The sequence below is a fragment of the Diplotaxodon limnothrissa genome, linkage group LG23 (assembly GCF_057381915.1).
Source record: "Diplotaxodon limnothrissa isolate DT_005_m linkage group LG23, D_limnothrissa_male_GT1.1, whole genome shotgun sequence".
In the NCBI taxonomy this organism is placed as follows: domain Eukaryota; kingdom Metazoa; phylum Chordata; class Actinopteri; order Cichliformes; family Cichlidae; genus Diplotaxodon; species Diplotaxodon limnothrissa.
This window is the reverse complement of record NC_140617.1, coordinates 40,385,421-40,408,737: the sequence shown is the minus strand read 5'-3', so window position 1 is coordinate 40,408,737 and position 23,317 is coordinate 40,385,421. Positions and strand designations below refer to the sequence as shown.

At 41.2% G+C, this 23,317-nt stretch overlaps 1 protein-coding gene across 1 annotated transcript; it reads right to left on the bottom strand.

The window, feature by feature from the left end:
- Positions 1 to 87: 87 nt before the first annotated feature.
- cyyr1 (cysteine/tyrosine-rich 1) lies at positions 88 to 8,956 on the bottom strand. Its single transcript, XM_085348620.1, has 4 exons — positions 8,881 to 8,956; positions 5,117 to 5,216; positions 3,051 to 3,214; positions 88 to 365 (listed from the first exon to the last, which is right to left on the bottom strand). The coding sequence occupies exons 1-4, from the start codon at positions 8,954 to 8,956 to the stop codon at positions 232 to 234; spliced, it is 474 nt and encodes a 157-aa protein (XP_085204746.1). The 3' UTR covers positions 88 to 231.
- Between the last annotated feature and the right edge of the window lie 14,361 nt (positions 8,957 to 23,317).

Genomic DNA, 23,317 nt, shown 5'->3' with positions numbered 1-23,317 from the left:
TTTGTCAAATGATTACTTCCCCGCCATGTCCTCAACTACAGAGCAGCAGAAATACAGGAAAGCTGAACCGAGTGCTCTGGCCTGCCAGTTAGGTTTGTGTTTCAGTGTGGAAATTTTTGGTGGTCACACCCAAATTGCAACACCAGCTCGCTGCTTCGGAGTTCGGATTTGCACAGCCGTCTCTGTGTTTGCGAATCTGGGCCGTGGCAGCATGTTTAGTGCAGCGGGGATTCACTTTCGGGTGTATCCAGGGTAAGGAGGCGGCGGGGAGTAGTTAGCTGACCTAGGCTGTGTTGGGGTGTAGGGCGGGGGATGAAGGGATGGAGGGTACATCTCACAGTCGTAGGTGTATGGAGGCGGTGGACCTGTGTGTGAGAACAAAATTGACAGTAAGCAGGCTGGTCAAAAAACAACTGTTATTCTGTAATAATTGCAGGCTTCACATTTCTTCCATATTCAATATGAATGAGGCCCACTGAAGCTCAGGATGCCTGCCCCAATTTTACTGCAGGTTTCACATGACAGTTGCACCCTCTAGTGGCTACATAGAGAAACCACATACTTTGGTGCCCATGCTGAATGAAGGAAGAAATGGAAATACTGTAAAAAGGCACTTTAGTTGACCCCGTCTATCAATTTCACTGAGGGAACTTGCATTATTCACAAGAACAACAAAGCTGCAGATATAACAGAAAAGGGGTTAAGAGGTTAGAGCTTGCAAACAGTCACATAGTGGTGAGTAAGGACTTTATTTTAAAATGACTAGTGCTGATAGGGAAAATAAATAAAAAAATGAATATCAATCGAAAGTGACTCACTTATGGGATTGGAGTAAGCAAGTAATAGCAGCAAATACTCCTCACACCCAATGGAGAAACAAGCGTACGTTCATTATACAGTACATGCACTGACATTGCACTGTGCTGTATTCATGAAACATGATCAGAGCTGCAGGGCAGCGCGGCGAGCTCTCGGCCAGTGTACCATCAAGGTGATACGCAGAGAAGAATGAAACATGATAAATAAATAATGAGCCCCAGAAGGAAAAAAACAAAACAAAAACAAAACAAAGTAGCATTCCTTAGGCTGGAGAGTATCATAGAACACAGACTATGATGCGCAGACAATGTACCTTGTGAGAACAAGGTGGAAACATTGTTGCCATTTTCTCCCTCTTAAGCAGGAACAGAGTATCAGATGTGGAGCGCTGAGAGCAGGGAGAAAAAACAAGCATAGAATCTAGCAGATAATGAAAGCTATTTAAAGAAAAGTACTTATTTGTCTATAATGATTAAATAGTGGCCATGGTAAATCTGTTTGTGGTCCCGGTGGAGCTTGTAACATAATATGCCCCTTCATTTTTCTTTTTCAATTTTATTTTCAGGTGTCGCCTGAGGCCAGTAGATAAGGTTTCACCATACCGAAATCAGTGTAGCAGCCTCATTTGTGCGTAAGTCATCATGTAGACCCAAATGAATTACTTAGACTGCTTCCTGATAAACTATAGTATAAATAAACTTCTAATACTAATAATATATTCATATATGAAAGATTTGTTACAAACAATTGAGCAGCATTAACTAATAAATATCCTTAAAATGTTTGATTAACTTGGTTGTACCGCTTTTATTATTGTTCAGTATTGCCCTTTAATAGTTATAACACTAAAAGTGCACATGTGCTTCTGTATATAGTATTGTTCCGGTGCCCAATCTAGAACCGGCAGATGCAGCCCACAAGATGCGTCCTAATGTTGTTCTTATGGGAAATATCCCAATTCTGGGTGCAAATGCTGCGTGCTAATCACGCTGAAAAGCAGACCAGCTCTGATATGGAGCAAACTCAGAACGGGACTAGGGATACCATTTTGGTGTAAAAAAGGCAATAGTTTGCCCAGAAGAAATGCTCCAACTCCAATATGCTTTCAGCACTGCCTACAGCACATGTAGTATAATAGGATCACAACTAACTAGCTTGAAACCCCAAACCCATCATTAACATTAATTAATGATTTTAGTTTAAAAAAAAAAAATAGTTACAGCTATCAGTGTTCAACAATAGTAGAGCCTGATCGATATAGGATTTTTAAGACCGATACCAATATTTAATGATTTAATGCTGACGTGTGTAAAATCTCACCACTAGATGTCAGTAGACTGTAGTCAACTAAGCTCTGTTTTCTTACCGCTACCAATACAGGCAGATAATACTAGTTATGGTGGCCGCTATACTACAAACACATTAACTTTAGATCCCCATAATGGCCACAGACAGCCAGCATGTTTCTAATACTGTTTGTACAAACTATATAATAACATATTTAAATAATACCAACACTTAGCAATGACTTCAAAACAGATTCGATCAATTAAATATTTTGCAGTACTTTACGTTTTTACCCCAGAGTCACCTCGAAAAGTCTGAACACTGTTCATCTGTATTGGGTGTACTAAGACAACAAAACCGCAGTGGCACAACACCGGCTCGTGGTCAGCTGTCCAGAGAAGGGAGGGGTCACATGTCTAATCTGCTGACAGTAAGTAATTGTGACAATATCTGTAATACATAAGCATGTTTATGCACATGATTTCAGTTCTGGAGATGCGGCTTTAGGCGAGAAGGAAGAAGATGACATTTTAATAACATGTCCCTTTCCTTTACGTTTTCACTTTGATAAAACAATATTATGATCCTTCATATCAAGTCTGAAGGTGCAGACACAAATTGACATTTACCTAAGCAAATGCCTGTTTGTTTTCCCGGTATACACAAACATTGCCCTCTGGTGGAGAGCACGCCTGAGAGCAACACTTGTGACATAGTTGAAAGGTGTTTCTCCTCTCTGCTTTACTTTCTACCATTTGATGAAAATGATGATAGATGACAATATTGACCTATTGATAAATCTTTCTGTCTTAAAGAGTAAATATCTAATTCTCTTGCCCCTTGTATGCAGTTAAAATCCAATTAACTTCATGTATTTTAAAATATATATAACATAGACATGGTATAGGACACATCAAGTTGTGTGGTTGTGTATATTGTCCCACCTGGATAGCCCTGGGTCACAGTGCTGATGTTATAGGAGGTGCTGAACACGCCAACCCGTGCACCACGCCCGTTCTTCATGCACATGCACACGCACAGGAATAAGGCTGCCACGGCCCCCATCAAAAACACCACACCAAAAACAATACCAGAGATGGCAGTGCCCCTGGAAAAAACACACACACACACACACACACACACACACACACACACACGTGAGAAAGGAGGCAGCTGTCTCCAACAGACATGCTACCCAATATTTCTAAGGTGCTGCCATGGAGATAAACTGCAGCATCTGATGTAACTCAGCTGTGTGTGATATGCGTGTGCCTGTGACCATGTGACTGCAGAAGATCTTGTGAACTGGCACTGGAAAATAGAAAAAGGACTCATCGCTGACAGGTTTGTTACATCTTCGTGGTCAGCATGAGTCAACATGTCAGCCAAGGCTGCTTTGCAAATTCTGAATATAATCAAGCCTTAAAAGGTTATCAGATAGAATTGGTACAAATATACACATAAGATGGAGGAAAAAAAAAAAAAGAAAAAAAAAAAAGAAGGATACAGTTACTTTTTTACAATTACCATGAATTCAATTTCAATTCAGTTTTATTTATATAGCACCAAATAAGAACAACAGTTGCCTCAAGGCGCTTTATCTTGGAAGATAAAAAAACAAAACAAAACAAAAAAAAAACTAGAAAAACCACAAAAATCAGATGACCCCCTATGTGCAAGCACTTGGTGACAGCAGGAAAGAAAAAACTCAATTTTAACAGGAACCTGCAACAAGCTAGGCTCAGGGATGGACAGCCATCTGTCGTGATGAGTTGGAGGTGAGGGGAGAAAGACCGGACAAAAGGCATGCTAAGACTTTAAAGGTCTGAAAGATATGTTAAAGGAGACCTACATCCATCCTCCATTGTCTTAAGGGTTGTCGGGGGGCTGGAGCCTAATGAGAGCTTGGATGCAGCCTGAGCAGGCCACCAGTCTATTGCAGAGCTAAAGGGGACATGTTAAACCCTCACTTTAAGCCAATGTACTTCTGATCGGCTGCCCCTCATTAACAAAAGATCTGAACTGGGCTGACCATATTAGGGATATCTGCTCTCACTGACATCACATGGAGCCAAATATTTTTTTAAAACTGCCAATTATTATTATTTTTTGTCTGAAGCCCGCCCTTCACTTGCGGGGACTATTTGCACATGCAGTGACATGATTTAAAACTGGCCATAAAAATATAGGAAAAGCCCTCAGGTCCCCTTGTATGCGCTAAAGCAGCTGTGCTGTGCAGATCAACTGAATGTCTTCTGAATAGCTCTGACCTGAATGAATTCTCTCTCCTTTAAATAACCTCCACACTCCACAGATTCCAGTCAGAGATTCAAATACTGAGGGCTTTCTTAGCCAGCATTTACTGACTCTGAGCAGATTAAATCATTGACCTCCTTTTTACGCTTTTAGCACCAAACTACCTAAGCACGTCAAGCTCTTCCTTCCACTCTTAGTTTTATGGTGACAGCAAAAGAAAAGAAAAACTAAAACAACAAAACAGTAAACACAGACATCGGATAATGCGTTCTCTTATTTCCAGTAGGATCCGACACAATACATGTAATGTGACCGTGAACTGATGGGATATAATTGCGGCTTCCCGGCAACCAAGGCTGTTAAAGGCTGGACAGCTACACCGGGACCTCGGGTCAGTCCTTCATTTATGATGAAAGTGTCTGACAAACAGATTTGCCAGCGGCTACACCTGCATTTTGTTATCAGCTATATTTAGACACAAAAAGGGAAAGGATGATGGCAGTCTTAACACCACTGCTAGATATTTTTGCCTTTACAGAAATCAGGACCTTAAAACTTGAGGAAACTCCAACAAAAACACTGTCTTTGATATCTCTGGATTGCTTCCTGTGTATGTGGGGTGACGTGATACTGTAAATTGTGGTATCGATCCGATATCAAGTAAATACAAAGTATCGATCCTGCTGGGCTAGTATCGATCCAGTACCAATACCATTAGTATCGATATTTGGATTAATCCCCCACCTCTACTTACGAGAGGACGTCTCCCACATAGGCGTAGTAGGAACAGCAGAAAGGCGGCGACCCATCGCAGCAGTACTCTACGCAGCCCTCACACTGGGCCTCGCTGCCACCTGTAACACACACAAAAGCAACCACACACTGGTTACAGACTGCTAATGCAGGATGTCATAGGTTTGTGGAGCCAAAGAAGTGCGAGTGGACAAAAAGGTGAAGCCTGAGAGATAGTTCCTTCGATGAAATAGTGGAAATAAAAAGTCACAGAGCATTGTCAAGGTGTTAAGCTGCCAGTGTACACTTCAAAAACTTCTTCATTCAGATCTTGCCAACACTTTTTGATCCTTTCCCATCACGAAAAAGAAAAAAAAAAAAAAAAAAAAAAACTTCAACACTATAATGAAACCTCTTATGAACTAACCCCTAAGTACACAACCTCCAACTGGCAGCTTCTATTTATATTTCAAGACTGATTTAAAGGCACTGCCTGCGTTAAATGCACCTGCGGAGCATTCAGGGGAAAAAGAAAAAGAGAAACACACACATTAGGGTTTTATTTCAGTGCACTCAGCCAGCCCTGCTTGCCTCCATCACGTTTCTTAATAACAGCCAGCGGGGACAAAAAACATTTTAATTCAGTCTTCAATTACAAAGAAAAATGTCACAATGGCCTATGAAAGAAGAACCTCCTGATGGCATAAAACAGCAAGGCCACGTGCCGTTCAGGGTTTCACCGTTGAAAACTACATGTGCACGGTTTATTTTCCCACACGCAGGCTGGACCGAGGTGGCAAAACAGCCCACGTGTCCCACCGGCTGAATCAAACACTGTAGGCTGATGTAGGATGACAGACAAATCTGTGACACAGCAAAAAAACATAACACTTTTCATGTGATGACGTACCAGTAATATTAAATTTAGATCGTGTTAGGATACCAGAACCTTCCTTGTCTTAAGGTTAAGGTTTTTAAAGCTTATTCCATGGGCTTGAATATAACCCAGCCACTGGTTAATAAACTATATGTAAAATAAAGAAATGACCTATTTTGTAAGTGTTTTTATGACGCTGCGTTACTGTACCTACATTAAAATCAATTCAGTGGTTTCTGCAGCTTCTACCTGATGACAAGAATCTTTTGATTAGCTTAAAATGACTTGATATCCTTCATGACATCTATGTTTGACATATTATAAGACAACAAGTCATTTACAACGGTTTAAATACAGGCAATCCCTTTTGGTACTTCACCAGTCCCAAGCCTGGATAAATGGGAAGAGCTGCGTCATGGAGAGTATCTGGCATTAAATCTTGGTGAGGCATTTGGACACGGTGGACACCATCGACTCTTCTCCACTGACTCTGGGTGTAGTCTGGTGCCTAATCTGGAACCGGCACCACCACAAAGTTGTTGTCCCAAAACTGTGTGAGGCAATATTTTTGTATTAATCACCTATATTGTGCAGCATTAAAAAAAGAAAGAAAGATGAAACCGCTGTTGTGGTTTTCTGTTTGAGAGCTCACAGCTGATTTCACAGATCCATATTCAGTCCACTCTCGGTTTCTTCCCACCAAAATTACACAAACTTCTTCCAATGCTGCGTTCCATTGTGTAGCCTGTGTACAGGTATGCAACACCCAGGCAATGCGGCACTAGGCAACCACTAAGGGACACAAGGCTCAGTTCTCAGAAGTGATCAAATGAGGGATGGTTTTTAAAAGGAACTGAAGCAGAACTGGCTCTGCACTTGAACAAGAGATTTGAGAATAAGCACCAAACAATGCAGTTTATCAGTAATAATAGCACGCCCCTAGCTTAGCAGCTCTTTCTGTCGAGGCTGCCATGACTTCGACCGGATAGAAGTAGATCTTTTACACACTTAAGCCACTTGCAAACCTTTTTTCCCCACCTCAGCTGTTTTTCCACTGTATTCAAGCTCCGGGAGATAAAACCGAGCCTTTACCAAAACTGATAAAAAAATCAAGAAGAAAACTGAAATCTCTGTGGACCATCAGGCTCTGACTCAGAGACTGCAAATTGCTAGAAAAATGCATTTAGTACAAATGAAGCATAAAGATTGGTCTTATTATAGGCAGCCTAGACTCCAGTGTTTTGGGGAGTTCACCGAAGATGTCTCAACCTCTAAAATTAGTTTTTTAGCTATTACCTTAAGTACCTATTTCCTACGAGCCCCTCAGCTTTGAGAAAAGCCACATTGCTGGAGTTCAGGCAAACTTTAAGAGTCCTCAAGAACTGTTTAGGCTCTCAGTCGTCACGCTCATGGCAGTCTTGTGATGTGATGATCAATAGTGGGTGTCCAAAGGGGACAACCTCCACTAGGGTTTAAATACGCAGGTCTCTCCACCTTTTTTGTTTTTAGAACTGAGGAAGCCTCTCGGATGGGAGGTCCAGTCACCCTTTTTTTTCCCTCCCCAAGCTCTTAAACTCATGACTGTGGCTCTCAAATTAGCACACGCTCGTGAGCCTCAGCAACCCACCAGCTGAATTAATTACCCTTTGAGTGGGAGACCATTAGAATAAGATACAGTACAAGTGTTTGTGTATGCGTGATGGATCAAATTAAGATGGTTTCAGTGCTTTTCTCCTTCTGCGCCGACGCAATTCATGATCCACAACGAGAATTTAACACCCATTTGAGTGAGTGACACTGGCAGGATCTCTTTTAGTGTGTGTGTTTGACTAATGTGCTTTATTAACCCCCCCTCCCAGGGCTCAGCTAAAAAGCATTGTGCACACAGCTGTGCCTCTCTGTATACTCGTCTCAACCTGCTGCCACGACACCAGCCCTTTTCGTCCCGAAGGCTCTCTGCGATATTTGCAGCTTTTTCGCGCAGAAGGTCGGGAGCCTTTCACAACCAAGAGCGCGCCGGGGACGTGATTCAGATGAAGGACAATGCAGAAAAAAAAAGGAAAAGAAAGGAAGAAAAAACAAGCATGTGTGTACACCCGGCTCTGCTTTCTCTCAGCAGTCACTCACACTCAGACTGTGTTTGCCCAAGGGGAATATACACACATATTTCCACACATGGGTTCAAACGGAGGCAAAGAAAGTAGATGAGAGAGGGGTGGCTTTACATTACTACAGATGGAGGTATGTCATAAAAACGTAATATGAAAATTGGGCAGGGTGGGGTGGCAGGGGCGTGTGCAGTGAAAGTGTGGATTTCCAAATCAGTTAAGCCTTTATTTATTTATTTATCTTAGTTTAATAGATGCTGTCTCTGCAGTGGTGACACATCCTTTTAATTACACACTACCTCCCTGAATCAAATACTTCCATGTCAAATCAATAGGAGGTCCCATTTTTGGTTTTTTTTGCAGACCTCTGGTGTGCTCAATCTGGGTGGTCCCTCTTGAGGTCCTGGCTCCTGTCTCTCCACACGCTGGGAGACAATGGGACCATGTCCTTCACCCCCACCTCTTTTCTTTTTTGCTCTCAAATACATACACCAACCCCTCCAGCCAGTCCTCTCCCCTGCCCCCAACCACAGCAGCCTTGTAAGGCACACTTTAACTCAAGATGAGAAGTTTTAGCAGTTTTCAAGTCCTGACTGTTCTCGGATTTTGAAAATCTCTACAAAAAACAAACAAACAACCATCCCCCCAAATGTGCTTATATATTAAACACGTTTCCTTCCTTTCCAAACGTTTCATTGCGCTTGTCCAGTGGCTTATTTGTACGGCTGGAAGAGCCACTACAGCCACCTTAAAGGTGACTGGGAGATGAAAGTGTTTTAAACGATTAAAGCAGAAACTCACCGGTGAATAAACAGAGCAGCAGCGAGTTCCACTTCCATCTCACCGCCTGCGTCCTCCTCCTCCAGAGGGTTTCCATAATCTTCACTCACCGGGTGCCCACTTTCCTCCCTCTCTGCTCTTACTTTCTCAATCACAAAATATAACAAAAAGCGCTCATTTACACTGCCTGGTCTCCTCACCTATACGGCTCTCCCAGTAGCATTGCCTTATCCCTTCATTCCCCCCGAAACAGACAGCAGTTAGTTGGGTAGGCTACTTGTTTAAGCGCTCGGTTTGTTCCTCCACGTGTGAGCGTCTTTTCCTGTCCTGCTGGGTCTCGTTCTCACACCTCCGACTGATCGCCAAGGTTGTTTTTTTTTTTTTTTATTGTCCTGCCCTCCCTCCTGCCGTCCCCCCTTTTCTCAAATTACAGAGGGATACGGGCTATATATAAAAGCTTCTGGCCGAGACTTTCAAAATAAAATTAATGGATGGTTTTTATTTTTATTTGTTTATTTATTTAGATTTTTCTTCACCCGAAGTATATATATAAAAAATCAAGCTAAAACCATAAGCCCAAGTGGAAGACACCCTTTTATCTCACTTCTGCCAGACAACAGAAAGTGGTTGTTAATATTAAAATACGATTTTTATCATTTAAAAACGTTTCACGCGAAAGTATTAATTAGCTCGAGAGGTCTTAAGAAAAATACATTTCAAAAAGAAATATATCTTATTTTTTCCATATGCATTGAGTGTACTATCATATAAAAAATTAAAGATTTCAGAATAAAGGCATAAAGCCTTTGAGTTTTGTTGTTGTTTTTGAGTGAAACAACATTATTAGGCCTATTTTCTGTCTTCATGATACAAGCTTTTTTCTAGCTCTATAATTAGTTACCAGTTCAATACAAGGCCCGTATTCCAGATATCAATACCGATACCCATAGTTTTAACTTATAAAGGCAGCTTAAGCAGGGGAGAGCAGTGTGTCATGATTTATGAGATGATTATTTTCCATGATAATTAGTTACAACAATAAAACACAACTTTCAGCTTTTTTTGTATTTTGAAAGAGCTGGAATTAAAATGCGCTTGTCCCTGAAGCACTTTGGGTCCGCTCTGTTATTTAAATGTGCTATAGGCTATAAATAAAAGATGGATGTTGCAACAAAAAATAACTATTTTAACACAATTCAGTGCGCTTCATACTGAACTGAGAGGATAGAAACAAAGTATCGATCCTATCGCGATAGTATCGATCCAATACTAGTACCAGCATTGGTATCAATACTATCAATGTTTGGATCATTTCACATGCCTCTAATAATTACTTTCATTTTCAGTTAATTCTGACTCCTGTCTAAGGCTAGCATCACCAAACCAGGAATAGCCATGCATTTTATTGAAAATATTGCCATAATTAACAACATTTTCTGCAATTTTCACTTTGAAAGATGACCTGCTGAAGCTCAAACTGAGAAAGGTGACTTTGAACATGACAGGGTTGTTGGTATTTGCATGCTTTGTATGATATTCTAAAAAACTGCTGATCTGGTGGGATTTTCCCATGCAACCCTCTATAGGGTTTACAGAGAATGGCCTAAAGAGAGCAATGAGTTCACTGCACTCACTGACCCCCGCAGTCACCAAGTATCAACTCAATCGGGCACATTAGGGATTTGGAGACTGGAGATTTGATTCATGAACAATTAAGGCAGTTCTAAAGACAAAACATGGTCCAACCCTGTGCTAGTCATGTGCCACTAATAGAATGTAGACCTATACTGTCAACCTACGCACTTTAAGACTTGTTTTGACTCTATAGCACGTATCCATACAAATCATCACTACTGAATTTTAGTAGTTTATGGTTCAAATGTCTGGTAACTATAGCAACTCAGGTGTTCACGCTGTGGTAAGAGTTGAGTAGGAATGAGATGTAGTTAAAATATTGGTATACAATGAATTTTACAGCCACTGGTGCTTTTACTTTGAAGGCACTGTCTGGGCTCCTGTTTTATCTTCGTTGTGACCGTCAGCCTGGCGCGGAGAGAGAAAGGTGCACGTGTTTCGACGTGCTCGCGCACACGCTTGTCCTCCACTCATCTCAGGCCGCAGCTTCTCGTGCTGCCGTCACATCGCGACCTCTATTGAGATAAAAGAGGATAATGACCCACGGCGGCACGATACACCGCTTCACACCTGCCTGACAACACTCAGGGGATTTTTTTTTACAGCAAGCCAAACAACACGAATCACACACGCTTAGACCAGTGTCAGGGACAGGGGAACACAAAAAGTTGCACAGCCCCTCAAACTCAGGGGTAGGGGGCGCATTATAGGTACAGAGAGCCATTAATTTTAAAACTGTATATACTGGATATTCTGTGTATATCTCACTCTTATTGCCTGTTCTTATTATCCTTGTCTTCTATCTACCTCTATTGTATGTTAATTGCCCCCTGGGGATAAATAAAGTCTTTCTGATTCTGATTCTGATTAAATCTGGTCTGTGTTTCAAGGCCTCTGCCTCCTGAGTATTGTGTGCAGGAAAAATTATGGCCATGACAGCAGAAAAGATTATTTATTATTTATTTAAGGGATTATATATATCTGATCACATGGCAGAGTAAAGGCAGTATATATAGGGGAGGGACATTATTGCACCTTTAGCCAAAAGGGTAAGTCCACCACCCCCATGCACCCCCCACTGTGCTAGGAAATTTGGTCAGACACAACAGTTGTCCTTTTCTGCTGACTTCACCACAGAGAAAGAAGTGCAACATCAACTGCACGTCTCAGCTTTCTAATGAAATCCTGAACTCACCTTGATGTACTATGAATGGCCACTGGGGAGGCCTTTATCAGTAGAAAAAAAAAGAAGAAGTCCCAAATCAAGTTTTCAAGAGCTCCTCAGTGGGCCAGATTGGAGTGCTGGGCCAAATCTTGCATTTGACACCCCTGATCTAAAATGTGTACCAGTTTGAGGTGATGGTCTACCGTGCCGCCCTACACTTGAATACAATGGAGCTAAATGGCACTGGTCGTATGTGTTAAAAATACATATGGAAACCTCAGATCCAGTTTTCCTTTCCACCAAACTACGCACCATCCACATCACTCTGCAGCAGTGCGAAGAGACATGTGGCCAGATGCTAGCAGTGGCATGACAGGATGTGAACACTAATATACCCCCAACCTCAAGCATGCTTTTTTTTGGTTAGTGGATGTAGAGAGCAGAAATAAAATAGTTTCATATTATATATTCAAGACACTCCAGACATTTTTATAGCTGATATATTAAGTCACAAAAAAAAGGCGTGGATGGAAACATATCACTACATGCCAAAGAAAAAATGTGCAAACTCCAGTCCTGATTTCAGAAGTAATCTGTAACAATTTGACTTAAACTGTAGAGTTTATTGCATGAATTTATCTAGAGGACTATGAACATTTTCATATCTGTGCTTGCACACATATTGCACTTACTGCACGGGCCTACTGAAGTCCTCTTTTGGCCATAATGGGTTTAGATCCTCAAAATATGAATGCAGTTTCCTCTGCAGTTGGGAAAACTGGATCAAATTTGCCATAATTTAAACAAACTTTTACAAGCAACCAAGGGTGGCAAGAGGATGAAGGTAATTTAGTTCTCGGAAATGCCACCCACATCGAGCAGCGATGATTCATAATGCCTTCCAGATGTTTCTTTTAAGCTGTAATGATGTGACGGCAAGACATGTAAAAACAAGCAGGTAAAAAAAGAAGAAGAAGAAGAGGAAGAAAGTAGGCATCGCTTTCATTTTAGACATTCACACTGAAGGTGACATCTCCCCCATAACTGTGTGATTTTCTATTAGCTGTAATTTGAGAGGGGGGAAAAAAAGTCAAAACATCACTGTGACCAGTTGTTTGGGCTGGTGACACATTATGCTATTATCAAGATTACAGAGACAGACAATTTTCTTCTCAACCATCTATAATTAGGGGATAATCATTTCCTTTGTGCTGCACTGAAGCCGACAGGGTGGGAAATCATCTTCCTCGGGGCCAAACAGGAAGTGCCACATGTGCTCCAGCTTCTAGTTCAGGAGAGACGAGGTGGCAATCAAACTTTTCATTGAGGCAAAAAAGACGTCAGTGGCTTCCTAAAAGTTATTTCCTGTCATACCGGACCGTACAGTAAGGACAGTGTATTTTCCACTTCCTGCACTGTAGCTCGACATGACAATGACTGCTTTTAAGCCGGATCTGAAGTAGCGCCTCACTTTGATTAGACCAATTTTAGAGGAGGAAGGTAGGTGCTCGGCTTATTCAGAGTGACGTCAATGTACTCAGCACAACATTTGTTATATTACATCTAAGTATGAAATTGAACAGATATATATGGGAATAATAACAGAATAATGTCAGACCCATCCTTACCTTACTCACAAACAAGGAGTTCTTTTCACTCGTGTACTGCAACTTACTTTTCCAATTTAGATAATTCACCTACTGGTGTGTGTGTGTGTGTGTGTGTGTGTGTGTGTGTGTGTGTGTGTGTGTGTGTGTGTGTGTGTGTGTGTGCGCACTGTACAGCATACACCACATTGTTAAGTCTGTGTTTTGGCGTTTTGTCTTTCGGGTGAACCAGTTTTTGTCTGAGCGTGACAATGATTGTCATCCCCTATGTAGCCGGTGTATCAGAAAAACTCAGGAGAGTTTTCTCCAAGCATGACATCCCAGTGCATTTCAGACCCAGCAACACGCTCAGACAGAAACTGGTTCACCTGAAAGACAAAACGCCAAAACACAAACTTAACAATGTGGTGTATACTGTACAGTGCAGCGAGGAATGTTCAGACCTCTACATTGGAGAGACCAAACAGCCACTTCACAAGCGCATGGCACAACACAGAAGAGCCACCTCCACAGGACAAGACTCAGCAGTCCATCTGCATCTTAAGGATAAAGGACACTCTTTCGAGGATGCCAATGTTCACATTTTGGACAGAGAGGACAGATGGTTTGAAAGAGGAGTGAAAGAAGCCATCTATGTCCACTGTGAGCGACCATCTTTGAACAGAGGCGGTGGTTTACGACACCAACTCTCTGCCATCTATAATCCAGTTTTGAGATCCCTTCCCAGACGCCTTAACGCCCACTCACATCCTGGGCCATCTGACCTCAGGAATTCGCATGATAAGGTGGGGCCAGGTTTCACAATGAACACACCCGAAACTCTGGCTGATTGGGACCCACACCCAGTTTCACACCTTGGCTCAGGCGATTAGAGGATCATCAGGGGGTCCTTTTGTCCCTCTGTGGGGGGTTACTCCCACTAGGTTTATATCTGGGACTCTCCACCATTTGACCTTAGAACTGAAGAAGCTTCTCGGATGAGAGGTGAAACGTCTTCAAGTAACTTAAAGAAGTCCAGACGCTTTTCTTTGCAAGCTCCTTTGACTTCAAGACAGATACCAATACCAATATTTCCTGATTTTTAAAATCCAATATATTAACCGGTATTTTTTCTTTCTGACACATGAAACATAAAACAATTTCCCTAATGTTTGTTAAGTCTAGATACATGCGAGTCCTTACTAAGATAATATGGAAATGCAGTTTTAAATATAATCAGGTTGTGGATTACTCACTTGGATCAACTGGCTGGGAAGTTGCCAACACAATAGATGATGGATGAATTATCCAACATCAATACTCACAACATGGTTGAAGGGTATTTCTGCTGCTTCTCCTTTGCTTCTTAAACTTTCTTTTCATAATAAATGGCAGTTCTGTTATATTGGCAAATAGCTAACATTGACTGATATAAGCTGGGCTCTACTAATAATGGATAACTCTGAGTCTTTAGCAACCCCCTGTACAACTGTCATTTAGATGTGATGGTTACAGTTAGAAGCCACTGATTGTTTAGGTCACTAAGGGTCAAATAGATATAAAACACAGCAAAAATACTCTTTGTGTTCCACTTCCTTCTTTGACTTTAATAACAAAATGTATAAATAACATTTTATTAAGTCAAATAATTATACAGGCTGTCCAAAATAAATAAAGTTTGGATATGGTTTAACTGGTTTAATTAATTTGAAATTAAGAGGTTGTCATGGCTGGAATGGCTGGTGTGTTTGAGGAGGGGACCCAAAAGCAGAACACACGGGAGACAAAACTAAAGAAGCGTTTCTTTAGGCTGATAACTACCACAAAACAAAAACACAGGCGAACAGAGATGAGAAATGAAACAATAACCTGAACTGGCAGGTTAATGGCAATGCCGGAGAATACACCCCACCCACTCCATGACATAGTGGCCAGTCCCAGGAGCACGTACGGCGATAGACTGAGATTACCCAAATACACCGCTGAATGACACAGGAAATCACTCCTGCCTGTGGATATCTCGCTGTACAACTTCTCCATCTAAAGCACAAGTGCACAATATTTAATAGTTACAATAGGTGCAATAGTTACACCCTCAATCCTAAAGCCCTATTTTTCACCTTTTTCGCCAAGGACTTATGGCGGTTTTGCTGCAGTTTAAAAAAAAAATGGAATCATTGGCAGGATTTGTGCTGTGTTTTGGTGGTGATACGAGCTTCATTTTCCCATCACTACTGTTACATATGTTGTGTTTTGGGGAGGTCCTTTCTCAAGGCGCAAAAGGAGGGAGGAGGATATTTCATATAAGCACGCAAATTGTTTTACTAACATTTGATGACGTAGGTATGGATGCATGTGTAATTTGGAAACTGAAGTATAGTGGAGTGTAATAGGTAGATAGATAATCAACCAATTATCCCCCCAAAACGGGGAAAACTACCTGAGCAAATAAACTTTGATGACCAGTAAATTACTTCCTTGTGATATTACAGATTGAGTGGAAGACATTAGTAGATGGCAAAATATCCAGTGGGCAGATATATACACGTATTTGGTGGAGCAACCCAGTGTATACACCAGAGAGAAATTTCAGGCACACAAGTCACTCAGTGCATACAACCATGTTGTCTGTGGTCATGTACAGAACGCCAACATAGATTGAGTTTTGTGTCTTCAAGGTAGAAGTACGTCCAAGTCAAAGACAAGCTAGACAGCTACACTGTAAAAAAGAATTCCATAGAAAAACAAAAAAAATGTCCTGGTAATTTTCTGCCAGTACAATTTCAGTTTTTTATTATGGAAGTTGAAGGACTTTTCCGTAAATGATAAAACGGAAAATTCTGTAGATTAACAGTATATTCTCTGTACTATTTACAGGCATTTCCTTCAGCTATAAAACGTAAAATTAAATTTCTTCACTGTATAAACTTTCAAATTTGAGCATTTTTATTTCCTTGAAATTTTCCGTCATGTAAATGTGTTTATATACATTCATTCAAGTGGCTCCTATGTGTTTTCTTCAAAAAGGACACCTGACAAACAAAAAATATAACATTTAATAATCGAAACGCTGTTTACATGTGGACGAAAGGTCCAAACGCATAGAAAAAAAGCTGCATTTTCGAAAATACCCATGTAGGTAGGGACGTGGCGTAAGAGTAAGTAGTTTATTTTATTGCTGCCTGTAATTTATTGCAGTTTACTTTTATTAGTTTCATTGTTTACTAAATGTTTAAGGTGTGAAATAAACTGGATGGGAGTTTAAAGCAAAATATGACTGTGTGTGGTTGGAGGGGGTGGGGCGCGAAGATTTTTTTGTAAAACAAAGGCGGGGCCTAGCGAAAAAAGTTTGGGAACCACTGCTCTAGCAGATCGTTACATAGAGAAACCTTTTGAATACAAGCGTGCTCATCCACACAGGTGTGCACACTGGTGTACACACGGGTGTTCACTGTCCATAGACACAAACCACACCTTTCTTGGCTGCTACCTCAAAGCACACTGTGCGCTGTTGGCCCTGCATGCTGCACAACAACATTCAATATTAGTATTTACTGTTATTTACACTTGGCTAGATAAATGCGATGGTGTTGTGTTTATTGCGCTGCTCTCTTTTTGTGCTTGTTTTCTCTTTTTTTTCTCTCTCAACAGGTGATCCGGGAGATTTCTTTTTTCTTTTTAAGTGCCCTTTCTCACTCTCCCCCTTCCCCTCTTTTCCTTCATTTTTCTTTCTCCCTTTCCTATCCCCCAACCATGTCTGTCCCGTCTGTAACAACTGAAAATAAAATTAAATATATAATAATAACAACAAAGGTCGATCAAATGGACCGTTGGGTATCTTTGTTGGCCTTCAGACAACAATTCTGACAACTAAAGAACCAAACGGTACAGGTGCAAAAAATAGAGCGGTGAGAATTCGCCGCACTGTTTGAATTTGTTTCTCCCAGACCCCACCTTTATGTGAAGCAGCTGGGCTGATAAAAATCCACTTTATACCTTTTGGTTGTAGGACTCTTTCTATTTTGTCATTATCCAGTCGTTGAATGGCTTCCCTCAACTCCCTTTCAGCTGCCACAAAGTTTGTGACATTATCTGACCTCATTATGGTGACTTGACCTCTTCTGCAAATGAAACGTCGAATCGCATTGATACAGGAATCTGTGTCCATCTTCTGCTCACCAACCTTTCCAGAAATCCTACGGCAAGTTTGACATTTGTTGATTATCTTTCTAACTGCCAAATTGGCTTGTGGAAACCAATATCTGCATCGCAGCTGCGCCAGCACGTAATTGTGACCGCAGTGACCAGTTCTTTGATGGATGTCTGTCAAGATGAGTTCAGAGATTTTGTTGGTTGCTTAGCATTTTCTGGCAAGCCCGATGTATTGAGTCTGCCACCAACTCTCAGCATCCCATCACGAAGATCTGGGTCTAATTTGAACAACTGACTGCCACAACTAAGATGTCCTCCTGTCTGTAGGGTGAAGCGAACAATTTCTGATTTGGCAGCCTCAAGATCCTCCAAAGCAAGTGCCTTTCTTTCCATTGCAGATTTAAATTTCTCCATGTGCACCTGCAACCTAAATTTTTGCTTTTCAGGATCATTTTCATTTTTCTGGATTATTTTTGAGAAATGTTCACTTTCTTCTTTTAACATCCACAGCCCCTCCCTTAGCTTCATCATCCAGGCCACTGATCTTTTCAGTTTATTCCAGTCTGAATAGTAGTCAATCACACGGTTCATTGGTTCCATGCCTTCTTCAACTTTAAGTGTATATTAACACTTGCTGAAGTCTTGACTTCTGGATCATTTTGAAGGTTTTCCTTCTTTCTCACTGGCTGTTCTGGACATTCATTTTCATCTAGAAGATAGTTTGGCCTGTGAATTCATGAACCTCCTTCCAACAGATCCTTTGCCATTAAGCCTCTGCTTGCTTGATCTGCAGGATTTTCTGCCGATGTCACATACTTCCATTGCGATGGTTTGGTTGCTTCTCAAATCAGCGAAACTCTATTTGGAACAAAGGTTTTGAAGCGAGATGTTTCACTGGCAACGTATCTAAGCACAGTTGTACTGTCTGTCCAGAAGACTGACTGTTGCAGAGGAACATGAAGCTCTTGTCGCAGTAATCTGTCCATCCTCACTGAAATCACTGCTGCAGTCAGCTCAAGCATGGGGATTGTGATTTTCTTGAGTGGAGAAACTCTTGATTTCCCAATGAGTAAAGCGCAATGTCTCTTGCCTCGTCTGTTTTCCATCAACAGGTTGATGGAGACAGTTCCATGCATAATCTGAAGCATCGGAAAAATGGTGCAACTGCACAACAACAGTGCATCCAAACCTGTAGGCATTAGGCATCTACTCAAATGGAAGTTAGAGAGAAGTACAACATCTTCTTGCCATTTTCTCCAAAATTTTGCATGCTTTTCGTTGATCTCTTTGTCCCAACCATGCTGCTCTTTACAGAGATCTTTCAACAAAAGTTTCGCAGGCAAGATGACTGGTGCTAAAAAGCCAAGAGGGTCACATATGGAATTAATGACTGACAAAATGCCTCTTCTGGTTATTGGCTTGTCTTGCAGCTTTATGGTGTAAGTGAAGGTATCTGTTTCTATGTCCCACTGTACACTGAGAGTTCTCTCAGTGTCATGCCTAAGATGCAGATCTTTCACTTCACTTGCTCTGTGTTCTTCAGGAATTGAGATCAACACTTTCCTACTGTTACTTGTCCACTTTGTTAATGTAAACCCTCCACTGGTACACAAAGCACGAAGATCACTGACTAATTTCACTGCAGCTTCTTCTGTAGCTACACCTTTCAGACAGTCATCTATGTAGAAGTTGCACAGGACTGTCTAAACAGCTTCTGGAGACGCTTCTTCCTTGTGATCTTCTGCCGTTCTTCTTAGTGCATATGAGGTGACACTTGGTGAGGAAGTAGCTCCAAAGAGATGCACCATTATCCTATATTTCTTCATGGGCTCATCCAGCTTGCCATCTGGCCACCAAAGAAAACGAAGAAGATCAGCATCTCGTTCTGGTACATTGACTTGGTAAAACATTGATTCAATGTCTGCCATCAGCGCTACTGGTTCTTCATGGAATCTTAAAAGAACACCCACCAGTGTGTTAGTCAGATCCGGTCCCTGCAGTAACTCCTTGTTTAGAGACATATCCTGGTATGAAGCCGTACAGTCAAACACGACTCGCAACTTTCTCTTCTTCGGGTGATACACCCCATGGTGTGGTATATAGAACACTCTGTTGTCATCATGGCTCAACTGGTGGTCTGGCACATGAACTGCATAGCCCTTGGTGATGATGTTTTCCACGAAAGCCTTGTACTCTTCAAAAAATTGAAGATTCTTCTTAAACTTCCTGAGCAAACATGCTATTCGCTGTTCTGCAACACAACGGTTGTCTGGCATTTGGATATTCTCATTCCTGAGCGGCAATCCAATGCTATAGTGTCCATTTTCAAAGGTCGTTGTCTTTTCTACTGATCTTAGAAACTGTTTTGTCTTCTTGTGACATTTCCTCTTCGTCATCATAATTACGTTCTGAAAAATCTATATTGTACTGTTGGACTAGAAGCTTCTCAACTTCCACCAAGGAGATTCTGCTTACTGAGAAATGTGGTTCTTTGTCTTCTGTGCCGTTTAGTTCTTTGCTTATGGGTCCGTTCACAACCCAACCAATGGTAGTCTTCACTGCATAAGGACCTCCATTTTGTCCATTAATGACACGCCATGGCTCCATTGCTTTTGCACAGTTAACTCATATAAGCAGCTCAACATTAGCCTCTATCTCTGGTAGCCTCACTTCATGTAGATACGACCATTTATGAATGTCTGACTGTTTGGGTATGTTTCCACTACTCACAGGTATACTAGTGTGAGTAAACACCTTGGGTAAGTCAGTGAACTTGGAATCTTCCAACCCACACACTTCCAGGTCTGATATAACAAAACTATTCATGAGTTTCTGTTCTCCTGGGTTTTCTTGACTCATGGTACTTAGGAGTATCTGTGTACGCTTTCCTTTAACATTCAGTTTCCTTTGCAGATCTTCAGTGCAAAATGTTGCCGTGCTTCCCGGGTCTAAAAAGGCGTATGTCTCTATGTATTTAACACTCATTTTAGATTTTAGTGAACATTCTTTACATTCCATTCTTCGTTTGCAGAACTTGCTGAGACGCCCAGAAACCAAACATCCAAAACAGAGTCCTTTTGACTTCCACAAGTCTACTTGTTCTTTGTGTGGTTGATTCTTAATCTTGCCACAAGAAACAAGAGCGTGAGGCTGCTGACAGTACAAACATGGCTTCTCAAAAGCACTCACTGTTTTGATTAAGTTTTCTGTTTTAATGTTTGTTTCTTGTGGTCTTTTGTTCTCAGTGGAATGTTGGTGGCAAAATTGCTTCCCCGAAACTCTTTCTTTGCTGGATACCTTTCCCTTTGGTCACTCTTTCCACTTGTCATTACATGGTTGTCTGGGATATTACCAAAGAGTGGATCCATAGCTATTTTAGCTTGGCGGTCTATGAAGTTCATGAAGTCAGCAAATCTTGCTCTTTTACCCCTTTTCTCTTGGAATTCAAATGCCTCAACACTCCAACGTTTTTGGGTTTTGTAGGGCAGCTTGGATATCACTGTACGTAGATTGGTAGGATTATCCATCTCTTCCAAAAATTCAACATCCTTCATGATGTTGCTACATCCAGTCAAAAACATAGCATAAGCATTTAATGCTTTGCTGTCATCATTTTTCACTTGGGGCCATTTGAGTGCTTTCTAAATGAATGCATTTGCGATCCTTAGCTCATCGCCATAGTGCTTATGTAGCAACTGTTTGGCCTCACGGTAACCTTTGCTAGGAGTCATGTGTACACAACTGTGAATTAGCTCCTGTGGTTCGCCAGCAGTGAATTGTTCCAAGAAATACAACTTATCTTGATTGTTATCAGTCTTTTGCTTTACTGCATGCTCGGAGGCTCTTATGAAGGCTAGTGCATCACCTCTAAAAACAGGACTGTCCTTTGTTGGCTACTGAGCCAGCTGCTGCTGTTTCACAAGTAACTCAGTGATAACATCAGTTTGTTGTGGGGAGCATCATGCCAACCCTTTCCTTTTTAACTCCTCGACCTTGCGATCTTTGTATTGATACATAACTTCTCAGACCATCTTCAGATCTTTCATATTCTTTAAGGACCTTTAACTTTGCTTGGCTTTCAGCTAATGCAGTCTCCAGCTCTAACTCTTCCTTTTCAGCTTTGACTCTTGCTGTTTCAAGCTCAAGATGTTGCCTAATCCTGGCCAACTCAAACTCAAGTTGTTGCTTTTTCTTCAACGCTGCGACACGTTCCAGCATGGCTCCTGCTTCCTGTTTAGCACGAGTTTAGGAAACTCTACTAATTTGGTAGTAATGTGGGTCTCAAGATGGCTCACTTGAGACCCACGTGAGCTATGATCTGCATCATTTCTATCTCCAACCTGTGATGCACTGTCATTTGGTTTCACAGCTTCCTGTAATTCATCTGTGGCGTGCTCCTGCTGCACAGCTTCATTTGGCATCATATGCTTATGATCATCTGCGATCCACTTCTTTGTTGCAATGCTGTGAAGCACTGGCAATGCAAGAGCCCATGATGTTGAGACTAACATAAGAAAAGAAAGAAAAATACAAGTTTCGGTGGAACAACTGCACCAGCAGACAAAATAAGGTTTCTGAAATGTAGGGAAACTGTGATATCCACTGAAAACATTCTTTAAAACTAATTGGAGACTTTAAATGAGCTAGTTTTAAAATCATAATGGCTCTTTAATTGATCAAGTTCTTTTTGAAAACCCTTGGAGCAGTCGTGAAATGGCCCCCACTCACTGAGCCTGGTTCTGCCAGAGGTTTCTTCCTCCCCACTGTGGCCTAGTGCTCGGCTCAAAGGGGCTTGTCTGTTGGGGGTTACTTTTTAATACTGTGAGCTTGTTACCTTACCTTACAGAGTGAAACACCTTGAGAAAGCCATCATTTCATTCTATTTGGCACTATACAGATTGAAGTGAATTGAACTTACAACATAACAAATTCAGCACAGATTTCTGTTAGTTTTCATTGTCTGTGACTTTAAAATACATGTTATTTGTTATTCAGTTAAAACTACGAGTAGAAATTGCAGAGAAAATGATATCATGTCATGTGACCTGTTCTCTAATGTGTGCCTCCTCTCCTGTTTGTTATTTATTCCTGCTGTCTTACTATTAAAATGTCAGTCCTGCAGTTGTTGTGGAATTCACTTTTTCCTATAATTATTTTAAGCTTCTCTGGCATTGATTTTAATTTTTCAGAGAAAAAATATTTCACCCTGTCTTTTCAGAAGCTCGGGGAGCAACTGTGATTATATAATTTCCTCACAGAATAATAAAGTACTCTGATTCTGATAATAATGAGCATATAAAAAGGTTTTGTGAGCAGCTCAAACAGATTTGGGCTGATAACAGCTAATGAACTGATTGTTTTGCAGTCTTCAGTCCAGTTACACCATTATTTAAAGGGGCCAGTTCACCCAAATGACTAAAGCCCTTCCCTCTTTCCTTTTGCAACCCAAACGTTTCTGAGACACAGACCACTATATGGTTAGTTATGGAATATAGTGGTTTATGGAGTCATAGTGGAGGAGAATAAATTTATGTAGTCCCATCTAGTGGATGAACTCTGAATCACACACAAAGACACAAAAATCAAAAGTCGTCAAACTCCATTTTGCTGTTTGCCAACCATCAATAAATAATAAAGAAGAAGTTGTCAAACAGGCCCCCAGAGCTCACTGGAACCATGGGCTGTATGTAACAGATGAATGTAGCGGCTCGGTGAATTCTCATTTTAAAGTTAGATATTTTTTAAGGTGCATGTGTGTATTGGAGTGCATCAGCTGACCCTAATAGACTGGATTAGCGAGGTAACATGCTTTCACTGACCACAACTGTCGCACAGATGTCTTGGACGGACTTTCCCACACTGAGGAATGTTGTTTGTCATACAAAATGCATTAAAAATGCTCATAGGGCCACAGACACCA